This window comes from Alosa alosa, chromosome 3, assembly GCF_017589495.1.
Source record: "Alosa alosa isolate M-15738 ecotype Scorff River chromosome 3, AALO_Geno_1.1, whole genome shotgun sequence".
In the NCBI taxonomy this organism is placed as follows: Eukaryota; Metazoa; Chordata; class Actinopteri; order Clupeiformes; family Clupeidae; genus Alosa; species Alosa alosa.
In genome coordinates this window covers 138,599-155,782 of record NC_063191.1, presented here as the reverse complement: position 1 = coordinate 155,782, position 17,184 = coordinate 138,599, and the positions used below count along the sequence as shown (strand labels likewise).

At 43.4% G+C, this 17,184-nt stretch overlaps 2 protein-coding genes across 2 annotated transcripts in view; one reads left to right on the top strand and one right to left on the bottom strand.

Annotated features, from left to right (window-relative positions):
• Positions 1-1,440: 1,440 nt before the first annotated feature.
• hdac3 (histone deacetylase 3) lies at positions 1,441-2,964 on the bottom strand. Its single transcript, XM_048239270.1, has one exon. It carries the CDS (start codon positions 2,835-2,837, stop codon positions 1,551-1,553), a length of 1,287 nt encoding a protein of 428 aa, XP_048095227.1. The 5' UTR covers positions 2,838-2,964; the 3' UTR covers positions 1,441-1,550.
• A 317-nt stretch (positions 2,965-3,281) lies between these two features.
• The window catches only part of LOC125291843 (ribosomal RNA processing protein 1 homolog B-like), a 38,071-nt gene continuing 24,168 nt past the window's right edge, over positions 3,282-17,184 (top strand). Inside the window, 9 exon segments of the mRNA XM_048238761.1 lie at positions 3,282-3,906; positions 4,193-4,275; positions 10,051-10,108; positions 10,528-10,613; positions 10,700-10,761; positions 13,323-13,446; positions 13,605-13,669; positions 14,028-14,236; positions 16,992-17,104. Coding sequence (XP_048094718.1) covers positions 3,780-3,906; positions 4,193-4,275; positions 10,051-10,108; positions 10,528-10,613; positions 10,700-10,761; positions 13,323-13,446; positions 13,605-13,669; positions 14,028-14,236; positions 16,992-17,104 — 927 coding nt within the window. The 5' untranslated portion in view covers positions 3,282-3,779.

The window sequence follows — 17,184 nt, the reverse complement described above, 5'->3', positions numbered from 1 at the left end:
GTTGAGTGTGAGGAATATTTATTATATTTATTACTCTATACTGAGCCCGGTTCTTGAATGCCCCTGAATTTCTTTGTAAGTTTGTACAATGACACTCTTCCATCGGAGCGCCGGCTGTGGACCGGATGTGGGCCGGCTGTGGACCAGGTCCTAATGGACAAGGAGAACATCCAGGGTTCCCATTCCAAGTCAAATTCCACAACTTTTCCCTGAAAACAAAACTGAATTTCCATGACTATATAATGAATGGTACACTATAGCCTGTCCTGTAGCATTCAATATAATAAATTAATAAATGGGCATTGAATAAACAAGTTGGGCTAGTCAAGCAAGCAGTAAAGCTAATAACCAGATATGCACCAATTCTGCCTGGACATATTTGTATTAATGTATTTTGGCAAATAAACAGCTTTTGTTGTAAACAGCTACAACAAATGTCCCTGATATTCCATGACTCCACCTCCAAAATTATAAAATGCCCTGATTTCCCATGTCAGGAATAGACTTTCCAAAATTCCATGATATTCCAGAAATTCCAGGGAACCCTGAAAATCTGCGGTGATGCTTTTATTTAAAATCAGGGCAGTAATCGTTTACATTGCGTCTTTTCTTCTAGTCAAAAAATGATAAACATACAAACAGTAAACATACAAACAGTAAACATACAAACAATAAACATACAAAGATACAACATTAACTGTAATAACCCTTGATTCCACAGCCTGGAACAGAGTACGAGAGGGGGGAGCATGGACTGTGTGTGTGTGTGTGTGTGTACTGAGCTGTGTGACCACGTGTGTGTGTGTGTGTTTGTGTGTACGTTTGTGTGTACTGAGCTATGTGACCATGTGTGTGTGTGTGTGTGTGTGTGTGTGTGTGTACTGAGCTATGTGACCACGTGTGTGTGTGTGTGTGTGTGTGTGTGTGTGTGTGTGTATACTGAGCTGTGTGACCACGTGTGTGTGTGTGTGTGTACTGAGCTATGTGACCAAGTGTGTGTGTGTGTGTGTGTGTGTGTGTGTGTGTGTGTGTGTGTGTTTGTGTGTGTATACTGAGCTGTGTGACCACGTGTGTGTGTGTGTACAAGTTATTTCATACAGGCTATGTGTGTGTGTGTGTGTGTTGGTGATTTCATAAAGGCTGTGTTGATTTGCACGCCAGGCAAGAGCTACTGTTCATGAGGCAACAACAGCGGTGTTGCCGTAAAAATAAAGGGCAGCTGTGTTGCCACAGAGATAGACGGCAGCGGTGTCCAGGGCCGTCGTCAGGGCGACAGTGATGGAGTCACAGACCAGTTGATACCGGCCTAGTCCCAAGGAGCCAACATCACAACAAAACCCCGAATTATACTGGAATATCAATGACCTCTGATGACCCTCTGATGACCTCTGATGACCCTCACACGGTCTTACTGAGGACATGTTACTGAGTCCTGGGGTGAGGACTCGTTACTGAGTCCTGTTAAATCTCCACATCACTCTCCTGATGACCCTCACACGGCCTTACTGAGGACTCGTTACTGAGTCCTGGGGGGGGGGTGGGGGGTGGGGTTAAATCTCCACATCACTCTCCTTGTCATTGTCATGGTCCCCGTCGTAAAACTCACTGCTGGCCTCGGGACGAGAGTAGTTGTCCTCGGACGCGCGCTCGTCCTGGTCCGGCTCGTCCGTGCGCTCGTAGCTCAGGAGGTCGGCGGGCACGTCGTGGATCTGGACGCTGGGGGCGTGGTTCAGCATCTTCAGGTTCTCGAACACCGTCTGCCGGATCTGCTCCAGGTACTGGCGCGAGTTCTGGTTCTCGATGCGCGTGCTGACGTCTGGGTGCAGCGTAAAGTCCGGCGCAAAGTACTCGAAGTACTCGCTGTAGGGCAGCTCGTCGCTGATTGGCTCGTCCACCAGGAGGGACGTCTCGTAGGTCCAGCAGCGCGCCACGTTCCGCACCGTGTACCCACCGCCACCCAGCACCAGCACCGGAATCTTGAAGCTCTTGACGAACTCCACGCACTCGCCGTGGCCGCGGATGCTGAGGTTGAAGCAGCCCAGGCGGTCACAGCCCAGCGAGTCAGCCCCACACTGTAGCACGATGCAGGTGGGCTGGTAGAAGTCCACCACCTGCTTGATGACCGGCTGGAAGAGCTGCCGGTAGCTTTGGTCGTCAATGCCATCGCGCAGCGGCACGTTCAGGCAGTAGTAGCGGCCGCTTTCGGCACCCACCTCGTACATGTCACCCGTCCCGGGAAAGAAGTAATTGCCGTACTTGTGGAAGGACACCGTCATAACTCGGTCTGTGAGATAGAAAGCCTCCTGCACCCCGTCGCCATGGTGAATGTCAATGTCGATATACAACACTCTCGGGTGGTACTTCAGCAGCTCCAGGATGCTGATGACGATGTCGTTGACATAACAGAACCCCGAAGCCTCGAACTTCTTGGCGTGATGCAGGCCCCCAGCCCAGTTAATGGCAATATCACAGATCTTATGGTTGAGCTGCGTCGCGCCCTGGAGCGAGGCTCCCGTGTACCGCGAGCAGAACTCGAACAGACCGGGGAAAACGGGACAGTCGTCTCCTACATTAAAGGTGTTAAGACTCTTTGTGAAGCCCTGCATATTGTTCGGACTAACCTTTTGCAGGAAATCGATGTAGTCTTCCGAGTGGAAACGACACATGTCATGTTGGGAGGCTTTGTATGGTTTAAACACCATCATCTTCTTGTACAATCCATAATGCAAAACGAGACTGTGCGTCAGGGAGAGACGATGAGGTTTCATTGGATGTCCCGCGCCATAATGGAAATTGCCGACGTCGGGGTCGTAAAAGTAGGCTGTTCTGTTGGACATTGTACAACCTGATTATCAAAGACTTAAAAAATAAAATTCGCCTCGCGTTCACGGCTAAATCGTTTAGAGTGGCGCCTTTTCTTCTTTCACCGAGTTGTGGCCATTTCTAATCTCTTCCTGCACGATAACGACGTGAACCGGGAGAAAACTAGAATCCAGTATGGCCGCTACAATGTTACGTCAAAATAAAGGACTTTTGTTTGTTTCTGAACTGTGGGTAATGACAATCAAGAAAGCCAGCGCATTTAATCATTTCCATCACTTTTATTTCAAATTGTAGAATTTCAGATCACACATGACACAAGTTGGCGTACGTGCGTTGTCTGATTTATTTTGATGTTATTTTGATGATCTCTTATGTGTTGCTTATTGTACACTTCACACTACCCCGCTAGTTTCGCTTCCGCTTTAAAATTATGTTCATCGCCATCTTCTGGATAGGTGTTAATGTACTGACTTTACTACTGTGTTCGTTCCTATGGTTCGTTCTCAGTGATAACATCATTCTTCCGACTGTGCTTTGCGGTCAGAATGTGGGAAAGATATGGACGACACAACAAAGGTTAACATACGCACATTAATCCAAAGAAGCGTATGCCGCTTTAAAACGCGACATACACCAACATGAACAAGTGTACATCAAAGTCCAATCCACAACTGGGAAGCTCACGAGGACTTTTCCGCTGGGGTTTCCGTAGATATATAAGAATAGCCTATATCAGTGTCTTCCCATTATCTCCCCAGACTCAAACGCACCATATAACTCAGAAAGTTATTGTGGCAATAATGTTTTCTACTGAGAAGACTAGTCACTAGCTGCCACGACAACTACTGCTGTCGCTGCTGCTTGCTTGTGACAAAAATTACGCCATCAAAGTGCGTCCCTGGAAGAAGTGACGTAGCAAACGCGCCCGTTGTGAGTTCCCCACGTGAGAAACCAACATGGCGCTAGAGCAGGAGCCCGAAGTGCTTCTCGCCCAAAAATTAGCAGCAAACGAGAGGACTGTTCGGACCAAAGCCTTTAAAAAGCTGCGGAAATATGTGAGATCGCGCTCACAAGTCCCTGGAGGTATGGAAACGCATAATGTGTCCTGTTCTGCTGTTGTCCTAATGTAAATGTGTCGCGTGCTGCCCTGCCCCCTTTTTCGACTATCTTCTGTAATATAGTATAACGTTAATGGGCTCGCGGGCGTTTATGTATTTGTCTTTGTGTATATACGCTACTCCTAACCTATGTCGTTGTGTAGATGAAAGAAAATGAATCATGTGAAGTTGTAGAAGTGGACATAACGGGGAGGTTATCGAATTTACGAGTGGATCAGAACTTGTGAAAATGTGTGTGTGTGTCCCAATAGGCGGCTTCACTGAGGAGGAGTTGTTGAAGGTGTGGAAAGGACTCTTCTACTGTCTGTGGATGCAGGACAAACCTCTGCTACAGGTGGGTGTCGGGAAAGAGACCCTGCCCTTCTGCAGGGGAAAGGGCTTCAGCTGTGTGTGTCTGTGTTCTGAATAGGGAAAGGGCTGGATTAAACTTCAGCTGTGTGTGTGTTCTGAATGTACCTGTATTCTTTCACACAAACTCACGTCACGGACCTCTTGGACGTGCCAGCAATATTGAACTTTTGCTTGATTTGACCATCAGTTAACTTTGAAACGGGCACTTTACTTTGGATAAACAATAGAAATACATCATACGAGTGATTGACGTCAAAAAAATTTAGACTGGAATAACTCAACATTTGACACCTGATATGTTTAGTGTTCTAAAGACGTCAAATAGTCTGTTATAGTTACCAAATTCATAGCCAAGGTGCCAGAAGTGAACACACATGGATAGTTATAAAAACTGTGCTTTCATTATACAACTGAACACAACCAAATACTTTTATAACCCTTGAGCCAGCTCCTTACTATGTGATCTCCATGGCGATGCAGCGTTTGTTTGCACCTCCAACAGCATGGCGTACCTGGTTACCGCCCTCAAATGCCCTCAAATGCCCACAAACGCCCTCAAATACCCACAAATACCCATGTGTTTGTGTGAAAGACTTCTTACGCTACTGACCACTCAGAACTCCGCGCCATGATGGTGTGTGTGTGTGTGTGTGTGTGTGTGTGTGTGTGTGTGTGTGTGTGTGTGTGTGTGTGTTTGTGTGTGTGTGTGCGTGCAGAAAACTCACCTTGAAATGCGCTATAGACATAAACTGGACTTGACTTGACCTTTAGTATAAGTTGATATGCACCGTTTAATCGCTGGGTTTTAGGATAAAACATCTTCAAGGGATTTTGAACAGTAGCCTGGAAATCCAGACCCAAATTATAGGTAATGAGCATCATTAGTGACTCGCTGAGCAAATTCAAATTTGTGCTTGTGGAAACTCTGGATTTCCAGGATATTTGAACAGTGGATTGCAAAAATAAAGCTTGAAGTTGGACCGTGTTTTGACATTTAGTCGAGACTAGTGCAGTTCCCGATCAAACATGCCATTCCTGTAGAAAACCCGTCGCCCAATTACATGCCCGCAGGGATGCCTGCTTTAAATATAGGATGACAGGGAAAACATCAATCCAACTAAGCATTCAATAATGAAATATTATAATATAATAAATGTGAAGTGAGCAGAATTTAAGCATGGTTGCATGTAACATTTCTTACAGATCAAAGTGACATAAGCCTAACAGCTGTTTTGAGTCAAGGCTATATGTTTAGCCTATTGAGTCAAGGCTAGATGTTTAGCCTATTGAGTCAAGGCTAGATGTTTAGCCTATTGAGTCAAGGCTAGATGTTTAGCCTACTGAATAATTTGATGATGGAGAAGACAAACCATTTTTTTGTGGAATGATTCATCATCATATGAAATTTGCAACTATGTGCACTGCAAAAACTGCTTATCTAATAACATCCAACCAACTCTTATTAATCTTAAATCAAAATCAAAATATCTAGTTGGTATTGTTTTCAGTATAAAGAGACTTACCTAGCGCTTTCTCGTAAAATCATTTGACTTAAAGGATTATCATGTTTCAACACACTTTAGGTCAATATGACACCGGAATTCTCCTTTAATGTAAGAAGATTTTGATTTCTTTAAAGAAGTTTCATCCTGAAACTATTGTCATTATCACAGGTACAATGAAATTTAAAGGGGAACTTGGCAACTATTTCAACGTAATAAACCCGTTTAGAAATCATTTGGATGGTTAAATGACCTGTTCCGGTGAAAATGGTGACTTTTCCCGCTGCCCCTAGCGTCCCCAGGCGGAAAACCAACCTTGCAGCATTGAGACTACCGTCCCGGAAAGAGAAGTGAGAAACAAGAAACTCGTTTTAAGTCGTGTTTCTTACCTTGTAACATCCACATTGTTCTGCCGAACTCATGCTAACCGTTTCGCTAGTTTGTAAAATCCATGTGCTTTATCATTTAGCTTTTTCCACCGTTTGAAATAGCATAGCACAACAATAATGCACAACTTCTCCAGCAGAGGGGGCAGTATAGCTAATCCTGCCAAGTAAAGTGCTCTCCAGTCAGTGCATCATTCATAAAAAATAAATATAAATACATTTAAAAAATAATAAATAATTTAAGTGCTAGTGTTTTCATTAGCAGCATACCTAGACACACAGTCATACACGCCCAGTCATTGCATAAAAAAAGAATGAACATTCATCTGCAGGCATGCACACCATCTGTCATTGCATTGATCCACTTAAATCTGAGTCCATATTGATACGGACTCTCAGGAAGCGGAAGTCTGCCACCCTCTCCAGACACACACACACACACACACACACACACACACACACTCCCCGCTGATGATTTAATGGTGGGATCTCTGTTTTTGTTGTCCCTGCACCATGTTGACAGCCGCTCCACCTCATCTCTGTAGGCAGACTCGCCAGCCGCTCCACCTCATCTCTGTAGGCAGACTCGCCAGCCGCTCCACCTCATCTCTGTAGGCAGACTCGCCCTGGAGATGAGCCCCACCACTGTGGTGTCATCTGCAAACTTCACCATGGTGTATCTGTGATAGACAGGGGAGCAGTGGTGTGTGTAGAGCAAGGGACTCAGCACACAGCCCTGGGGGTAGAGCAAGGGACTCACTCTGCGATCAGAGAGGAAGCTATTGATCCACATGTAGGTGGTGTGTGGAAGCTCCAGGTAGAGGTCTGCGCGGGACTGATTTTTCATCCCGCATTAATGTGTCATTTTTAGTCCCGCTCCCGCCCGCATCTGGAACATGATGTCCCGCTCACGCCCGCTAAAGCCCGCATGCAGGAGGGACAGCCTACTCAGCTTTTCTTTCTGTCTCACGAAAGGAGCACACACACCTGAGAAAGACTCCAGATGGCAGTTTCTTGGTTCTGAATGTAGGCTAACAACTGAAGTAGGCCTAGTCTGGTGCCCTCTTCCTCTGTCATGCTTTCGATTTTTTGAGTTTTAACAATGAGCAGCAGGAACAAATTGAACCCACGTAAACGACAATATATGCTATAGGCCTGCTATCCGTCAGTTATGCTTAAACCCCGTTTTTTAATGCTGCCTAACAGAACATCCAGCTGAACTATAGTTATGAACACTACTTTAATCATTTCCATATTTAATTGTACGCACATATTAATTTGCGGGGTGCAGTGAATCATCGGTTTGTCCCGCATCCGCGAACGCACCTCTCTTATCCCGCCCGCTCCCGCAAAGAGCTTTCAAAAGTTGTCCCGCGCCGCACTCTTTTGCGTCGGGACCCGTGGGTCTACCGCGGGAGTGCAGACCTCTGTGTGTGTGTGATGTGTGTGATGTGTGTAGTATGGGGAGTGCAGACCTCTACCAGGTCCCCCAGTTTGACTACTAGTTTGTGAGGGAGGATGGTGTTGAATGCAGAGCTATAATCCACAAAGAGCATCCGCACATAGTTGCCCTCCTGCTCCAGGTGTGAGTGTCAAACATCGACATCAAAGGTTAAAACATACGCATGTTGAGAACTGTGTGGCAGGCGGAAATATGATGCTTATTGATTTGCACCATAAATATATAAATATCAGTGTTTATTCCTTTAAATGCTTTAGTTGTTTTGAAATGTTCTTATGGAAGCCTAAGCACATCCGTATTAGCATCCTGTATTAGCCTGTATTAGCATCCTGTATTAGCCTGCAACAGTGTTAACTCAATATGCCGATGTTCCAACCATGGTCTTGTCCATGTTTTCACACATTCCGACGGCAAAGCACATGAACGCTGGCTGTCGGAAAAACAACGTAGGGCCTGATCAAAGATGCTCTAGTTACCCAGATAGGGCCTGATCCTGATCAAAGGTTCTCTAGTTACCCAGATAGGGCCTGATCAAAGATTCTCTAGTTACCCAGATGAATTTTAAGGAGGGTTCGCCAATGGAATGAAATGGCACTAGTTCCGGACTCTTAAATAGGCGTCTCAAAACACGCTAGACTCCTAAAGGGGCGTGGCTGTTGCGAACCCCAAGTCACAGTGATAACAGAATTTACCCTCTTATGAAGCGTCTCAGCCTAAGTAAATATCTGTCTAAGTTATAATACCTGTAATATATGTCTGCAGCTTGCTTGCCAGCCTTTCCCAGTACTTCGCAAAAGTTGTGAAATATAACCGCATATTTTTTTTGAATGTCGGCGACTGGCTACATAAAAAAAACTCATCTGTAAGTGTGTTCATAATACGTGCATGATTGAGCTGAAACCAGCAGTTTTTCAGCAGGAACATGCGAGGAGGGGGTTTAACTTTTCCCATACATTTTTTTTAAAACAAGTCAATGGTTTACAATGTTTCAGTCAATCTTTGGTTGGTTTAAATACAACTGGTGTGCAAAATGTAAATTAGTGGATTACCTTTGATTTGCTGTGCTATGGGACAATAGATGCCTAAATTAGTAGGCCTATTGCAATATTTAAATAGCTTAGTCTACCTTTGAAAAAAATATTGAAGGGAATCCAGTCCAGTAAACATGTCTTTGGCAAGTAGCCTAGGCTACTACAGACACAGGTGAAGAACAGTCAGCCTCAGCCAGTAGCACAACCAAGTATGTACAGCCAGCTTCAAAAGAAGCAGTCCAGTCCCTAAAATTGGGCATTCATAGCTGTGAAGGTAATTCACACACAATTATTTTCTTTCACCAAAATATATTTGGTAACTTCTGTAGACATCCCAAATGGGGTGGGTGTTAAAATTAGTAGAAAAAAAACTCTTGCATAAAACAGTGTTAAGTTGTCTCTTTTTTGCCGTGGTATAGTCTTAATTTTTCCATTTAGATGTCTTGAAAAGGTCTTAAAAGTCTTTAAATTTGCACTTGGAAAATGTGCAGATACCCTGATTTAAGTTTCTATAACACGCAATGCTCTGGCCATTAAATAGCCTTAGTTGCGGAAATGGCCTTAAATTAAACAAACAAACATAATCACGAGGGCGGTCCGTAATATTCCAAGGTGACCAGAATGCACTATAATTGCAGTAATAATTGCAGGTATTCTCCTTACGTCGCCTGGATCAAAGATGGCTGCGACCTGGTGGCAAAAATCTGAATTTCTACCTTGTTTTTCAGCAAAACCACTTAATTTCAGGTTTGATTGTAAAACCATATCTCACCGAAAAAAGGGGGAAAAAAGCATCCGAAAAACGTGGACGTTGTTTAGTGTTTCATTTCCACTGGTTCGGCACGGTTGGGTGAAGTCACTTCTGTTGGCATTTGAAGTATTATCAGAGAGCTGCCCCCCCCCCATCCCCCGCTTCCTGAAACTGTCATGAACACGCCATTCCTCTTGCTGGTGATTGGCTGGAGCGCAGTTTGTTATGTTTCATGGTTGCTGGTGATTGGCTGGAGCGCAGTTTGTTTTGTTTCATGGTCCAGGCTGTTTTTGTTGCAGTGTTGGAGCCTGGGCTGCATTTTTTCACAGTATATTCAGAGGACAGGCAGCTAGCGGAGCATGTTCAGAGGACCGTGAGGAGATGTCTGCTGTATGTGACAGAAATGTTCTAGCCTAAAAAACCGCGCAACAAGACTTACAGAATACTGTGTGTTACCTCTTATTTGTGCTGTATGTGACAGAAATGTTCTAGCCTAGAAACCGAGCAGCAAGACTTAGAGAACACTGTGTGTTACCTCTTATTTGTGTTTATTGTGTTGGTTTGTTTGTTGAGTCTCTTGTTTTTGTTTAGTTAGTTTGTTTGTTGACTTGTTTCCATGGTTGCAGGAGGAGTTATCCGAGCAGATTTCTGGCCTGTTGCACAGTTTCCAGAACACCAACACGCGTGAGTATCTGTCCTCTGCTCTCTCTGTGTGTGTGTGTGTGTGTGTGTGTGTGTGTGTGTGTGTGTGTGTGTGTGTGTGTGTGTGTGTGTGTGTGTGTGAGAGAGAGAGAGAGAGAGTAATTGTGTGTGTGAGTGTGTGACTGACTGACTGACTGAGAAAGAGAGAGAGATGGTGTAAAATATATATTTTATTTCCCAACACATGTATTTGTTATGTGATGTTGTTCAGAGCTGTATTGGCTGTATGGATATGTACAGAGCTGTTGTTGATGGTGTTTTTGTACAGAGCTGTTGTTGATGGTGTTGTTGTTGATTTTGTTGTTGTTGATGGTGTTTTTGTACAGAGCTGTTGTTGATGGTGTTGTTGTTGATGGTGTTGTTGTTGTTGTTGATGGTGTTGTTGTGGTGTTTTTGTACAGAGCTGTTGTATGTGGAGACGTTTCTGCAGACTGTGAAAAGGGAATGGAATGGCATAGACAGGCTTCGCATGGACAAGTTCTTTCAGGTCAGAGGGAGCACACACACACACACACACACACACTTAGGGCTGCATCATGGTTGATTAATCTGTTGGCTATTCCCCCCCTGCAGCTGGTGAGATTTGTCTTCAGGCAGGTGTTTGAGACGCTGAAGAGAAATGATTGGGAAGAGAGGTGAGGCGCACACACACACACACATATGTGACCAGGCATGGCAAAACCAGGCACATGTCTCCCCAGAGACATTTTGAGTTATTCATGGATTCTGTAGAAGTGTAGTTTCAAAGCTATCCAATGATGTCTCATTCATGGAGATCTGATAATATTTGAATAAGTTGTAGCCATTTTAAAGAATACACATCTCCCCCCTGTCCCCCCTGTCACGGTCACTGATCTGAGCCTGCAGAGCTAATGACCCATCGAAACTATCTGTAATGGGTTACAGATAGGGGTGTAAAGATTAACCGATACGTATCGGTATCCGTTTTTAACGTGTAAGATACGGCTACATTGATACGTGAAGCCCCGTATCGGAAAAAAACTGAAATGAACCGGTCGTTATATCGATTTACTTGTTATGAATCGGTGCACAACCTTTTCTGCTCGCTCAGACTCATTTACGTTCCAAGCAGCGCGTTCATCCCACTTCCGGTTTTGAAACTATACGTGGCACGGAATTGTGGGTAATACAGTTCGTTTTTGGTTACATTCATTGCCCAAAGTTGTCAAATGACCTCATTACCCATACATCTATTGCAACTTAACCATGTGACAACTTGCACTCGGTCGGCTTTTGTTTTTCGAAATCCAGCGCGAAATTAAGCACTTATAGCATTCCTAAACAGCAACGATAGTTTGTAGAGTAGCCTTACCTTTGATGAAGGGATTTCCTTAATGTTAAATAATAATTTGGCCCTTGCTGCTAAAACGATGCATAAATTATTAGCCAATGATTTTGTTCATATTCACTCAGACTTGTGGCATTTTAGGTTTCTGCATTAGGTCTACTGTTGGAACAAAATAAGCCCAGAGAGTTCCTTGATTTGTAGGCCTATTTTATTCTTGTAGGGTAGGCTAGGCCTATATGAGAAAATGCCAAGAGTGTCTTAAGCACTGTTTTATTTTATTTCGGTGTTGTCTTACCTCAACAAGGCTACAGCTCCATGAAAACAATCAGATATAACTCTATAAAATCTGTAAAGTCTATAAAAATGTATTTTTATGTTGTATTTGGCTGCTGTGCTTGACTGAAATGTAGACTATTCTTTTTTCATTTCAATATAGTATATGAAACAAACCTCAGTTTAGATAATCATATTCACACATTTTATTGCCTAATTGACAACCATGACCATGATGATTGATAATATAAAATGAATGTGCACCTTGAGCAAATTATAAAAAATCTTTCAGAATGCTTTCCATTCTTGAACTGCATCGAATCGCATCGAATCATACTGAATCGTTTTTTATAAACATGTATCTTTTCTTGTATCGAATCGTTCCCATGTATCTAGATGCGAATCGTATCGTCTTTTACATGAGAGATCCCCTCTAGATCCCCTCTTTACATGAGACACCCCTAGTTACAGAACCAGCTAGTAGCAATGGATAAAGTAGTCTAAAACAAACATGAGATCACGTTTGCAAACCATGTTATTTTGAATGAACACCCAGTGCAAGGCACCAGGTTGGCAATGGATTTAGCAGGTTTAGCAATGGATAAAATAGTCTAAAACGCAAACTTAACAAACATGAGATCACGTTTGCAAACCCTGTTAATTTGAATGCACACACGATGCAAGGCACCCTCACATCAGTCAAAACAAGACATTCTCGCATTATTCAAATTAATTGCCTATCTGTAATGGGTTTTGGCTAGTAGCCTATGGTGCCAATAGCTAACAACAGTAGGCCTACGTTAGCTAGTAGCAATGGATAAAGTTTCTAACACACAAACTTTATCTCCGTCAAATGTAACTGTGGAAATAGCATCTTATATCTTACGATCTACGAGAGATTCTTCCCCGTTGTAATTATCTTCGGCTAAGGTCAGCTCTAGATTAGGGATGTTCTCCAATGTAATGAAGTCGCCTTCATCATCAGATTCAGGTAATCTGCAATCCGCTGTGCTTTGTCCATCTCCATTCCAATTGTAAACAAACAGCATGCTGGTTCAGTAAGTAGCCATGAGGTTACTTCTGGCATACAGCTGATTGGCCGACAAAACAAAAGAGCACTAATAGTCACGCCCAATTCAAATGCTGGTTTACTTCCTGAAACTTAACCATTTTCAAAGACAAAATATACACTTTTAAAGCAACCAATGCTGTTATCTGAAACATGGAATTGCTTCTTTAGGACTTAAACTTGCACATTCTGCAAAAAAACGAAAATAACTAATTTTGAAAAAAACAACTTCAAAGTCGTTTTTTCGCGACTTGAGCCTGGTTTTGCCAGGTGTATGCCTGGTGTGTGTGTATGTGTGTATATGTATATATATATATATATATATATATATATATAATCACACACACACACGTGAAAGGAATTGATTGGGTGAAGAGTAGGACGGCACACACACTAAACTGCAGATAGAAAAACTATATGTAAAAATAAGACTGTTTCTCTCTCTCTCTCTCTCTCTCTCTCTCTCTCTCTCTCTCTCACTCTCACTCTCTCACTCTGTTTCTCTCTCTCACTGTTTCTCTCTTTCTTTCTCTCTCTCTCTCTAGTCTGTGTGGTCGTGTTCTTCAGTTGATCTCCGCCCAGCTGCTCGATGGCTCCGCCCCTTCTGGACTTCTCCTGCATGTTCTGGACCTCTACCTGACAGAGCTGGGCCTCGTAGGAGCTGAACAGGTGTGTGTGTGTGTGTTCTGGGCCATGTTGGAGCTGAACAGGTGTGTGTGTGTGTGTGTGTGCGTCTATCTACCTGTCTGACTGTGTGTGTGTGTTAAATGTACCTGACTGTGTGTGTGTGCGTGTGAGAGAGATGATTATTCTTCTATATGTTTCAGCTGACAGCAGATCAGAATCTGTCTTTCATTGAGCCATTCTGCCGAACAGCAGCCAAAACCAAAGAGTAAGTCCTGTGTGTGTGTGTGTCTGTTTGTGTGTGTTTACGCGTCTGTGTGTGTGCGTGTGTTTGTCAGTCTGAGGGAGAGAGTGAGTGTGTGTGTGTGTGTTACAGATGTACGACATTGGATTTCAACTCTGCCGGTTGCTGATATATATACATATCTCTTTAATATCCTTTAAGAGTCATTAATCTGTTGTGTGTGTGTGTGTGTGTGTGTGCGTACGTGTGTATGTGTGTGTGCATGCGTGCGTTGGTGTACGTACGTGTGTGTGTGTGTGTGTGCACGTTGGTGTATGTACGTGTGTGTGCGTCCGCGTGTGTGTGTGTGCGCGTGCGTTCGTGTGTGTGTGCGTGTGTGCAGTCGTGTGCTGCTCCAGGCTATCTGCAGCAGTGTGTTCGGGCAGATTGTGGAGCAGGCTCCGTTCGCTGTTGTCGACCTGCTCAAGGAGCTTAAGACTCAGCAAGGGGAGGAGCCAGACTCTGGACAGGCCTCTGAGGGGGAGGAGTCACCACAGAGCTCCGCCCCTAGCAACAGCAAAGTCAAAACCCCCAAGGACAAGAAAACTTCCAGTGAGAACACCACACGCACACACGGACACACACACATGTACTCACATCTCCGGTGAGAACACCACACACACACGTACACACATGTACACACACACACGTACACACATCTCTGGTGAGAACACCAGTCACACACGTACACACATGTACACACACACATGTACACACATCTCTGGTGAGAACACCAGTCACACACGTACACACATCTCTGGTGAGAACACCACACACACACGTACACACATCTCTGGTGAGAACACCAGTCACACACGTACACACATGTACACACACACACGTACACACATCTCCGGTGAGAACACCAGTCACACACGTTAATTGGGGCAACTCGAGGAAATCCTCATCCAGTTGAACGAGACGACCTTATAGCCTACCGGTAGCCTATGTCTTTACCACAGTATGCAACGCAAATAGGATTACCTTCACATTTTTGCTGTCTATGAGTAGGCCTAGACATAATTCGCTTAGTTTTCTTTTGTCTTAAAATCTCCTGATAGGCTAACAACTTTTTTTTTAAAGTCTCCCAAGACGTGCAGCCTGAAATGTATGCGTTGTCACGGCTACATAAACAAATCTTGCACACAGGAAGAAAGCTGTTAGGTCTTTTTTATATTTTACTTTATTCTCAAAAAACAAACGTTTGCATCATGTAAAGCAGACCAGTTGGTTACCCAACATAATAAGCTATTTTAAATGTAAAGCTTCCAATGCATATCGCCCCCATGTGTCTGAACCCGAACCGAAACCGACTATAATTTCTAAATATTTGTCCGAACCCGACCCGACCAGTCGGGTCCCTTGAAAACCAAAAGATGTTTTTAGTAAGGTCCCACCTTGGAAGGTTTTAGAATATCTTACTAGCATAGATTTTAAAAAACATTTAAGTTTCTATAACACACAATGCTCTGGCCATTAAATAGCCTTAGTTGCGGAAATGGCCTTAAATTAACCCTTAGAACCCGATTGACGCAAAGTGCGTCAAAAAACACACTCTTTCTTCTCTGTTACATTGCTCCGTAACTGTTCATCGCAGCGAGAGGAAACCTTTATTGCATGACAGAGCAGAAGTGGGGCTTTCCAACGAGACTACAGACTTGTCTGTACGATCAAGTATGAAAATTAAAAAAAAATCATGAAATTAAATCAAATAGCATCATATTTACAGTCTATACGTCTCTGCGTTCACCTGCTCACCCATTACTCTCGCGAACCCGTGATCGCATCGATATGGCAAGCATATTAGATGAAAGAGGGGGCACAGGGCTATCCATTGGTACAATGTTTATCGATCTTTCTGGCTTATAAAAACAGACGAAGTGACTGCAAAATAATAACGTCATGTACACAAACCAACCGCTGCACACCCATTACTCTCGTTTGAATTACTCGCGGACCCGTGATCAGATAGATATGCCACGCATGTCAGATGAAAGAGGACACTCAGATCTATCATTTGATACCAAGTACATCCTTCTGGGATATGAAACAGACGAAGTGACAGCAAAATAATAACTTCATATAGCTGGACTTACCCCTCATTTTTGTCTGTTTGTGTGCCATGTTTATAATCCAACGCTATCGTGTGTTTCTCTATGGCAAACCATGTTCATAATTCGGTTTTGAGATCCTAGCAAATTCCTGCATGGCATCCAATTCGAGGCTCACATTGCATCCCAATTTGTTCAACAAAGAAACACCTTTTTTGCCTTTACGTTGTTCATGGCAATGCAGTAAAAAGTTGATAATCATTATGAGTGCATACACCTAGGCACGCACTGGCTAACGCAAACTCGGGTCAAGTCAGGTCAGATCAGTTCGTGTCACAGATATGGAGCGCAGAAAGGTCATTTTTCATCACTAAATAAAAAATGGCATTTATTTCCGTAAATCACACACCACACATTTCTGTAAATTGCTCAGCCCCAGAGTATCCCTCCAACATGGCAATTATATTGCCCAATTCAGGACAGTCTGCCCTACACACACATGAAATGCATGTAGAGCTATGAGCTTGATGTGGTGAGATACATGTCAAAATATAAGAATTTTTATAATACACTTTTTATATTCTAATAAATGCTAGTACTAATACATGAAATGATGGCAGATCTGGATAGCCTAGACTCTGCTTAAAAAAACAATATATAATATGTGTGTGTGGCACTTACAATGACCAGAATAAATCCTTATGAATAAAGGTAGTGAAAATGCCCTAAAAACAGCTTAGGGTTCTAAGGGTTAAACAAACATCTTCCTTACCCTAACCATAACCCTAACTTGCTAACCATAACCCTAACTTGCTAAACGACACTGTAGCAGTTCCCATATACTGTAAAACATGTAGCCTAACTTGCTAAACGACACGGTAGCAATTCCCATATAAAACATGTAGCCTAACTTGCTAAACGACACTGTAGCAGTTCCCATATAAAACATGTAGCTTAACTTGCTAAACATCAGTGTAGCAGTTCCCATATACTGTAAAACATGTAGCCTAATTTGCTAAACGACACTGTAGCAGTTCCCATATAAAACATGTAGCCTAACTTGCTAAACGACAGTGTAGCAGTTCCCATATACTGTAAAACATGTAGCCTAACTTGCTAAACGACACTGTAGCAGTTCCCATATAAAACATGTAGCCTAACTTGCTAAACAACAGTGTAGCAGTTCCCATATACTGTAAAACATGCTAAACTTGCTAAACAACACGGTAGCCTAACTTGTGTGTGTGTGTGTTTAGGCCTCAAAGCCTCAAAGAAGGAAAAGCTTGATGAAGATGAAGAGGAGGATGATAAGTTGCTGGATGATGACCTCGACCTGGCAGATGATGAAGACGTTGGACCTGTGTTGCAGGTGTGTGTGTGTGTGTGTGTTGCTGGTGTGGTTGTGTGCGTGCGCGCGCTAGGGCTGCACGATATATTAAAATGTATCGT

Coding starts and splice junctions, on each gene's coding strand:
- hdac3 (XM_048239270.1), bottom strand. CDS start 2,837: ATGTCCAACAGAACAGCCTACTTTTACGACCCCGACGTCGGCAATTTC.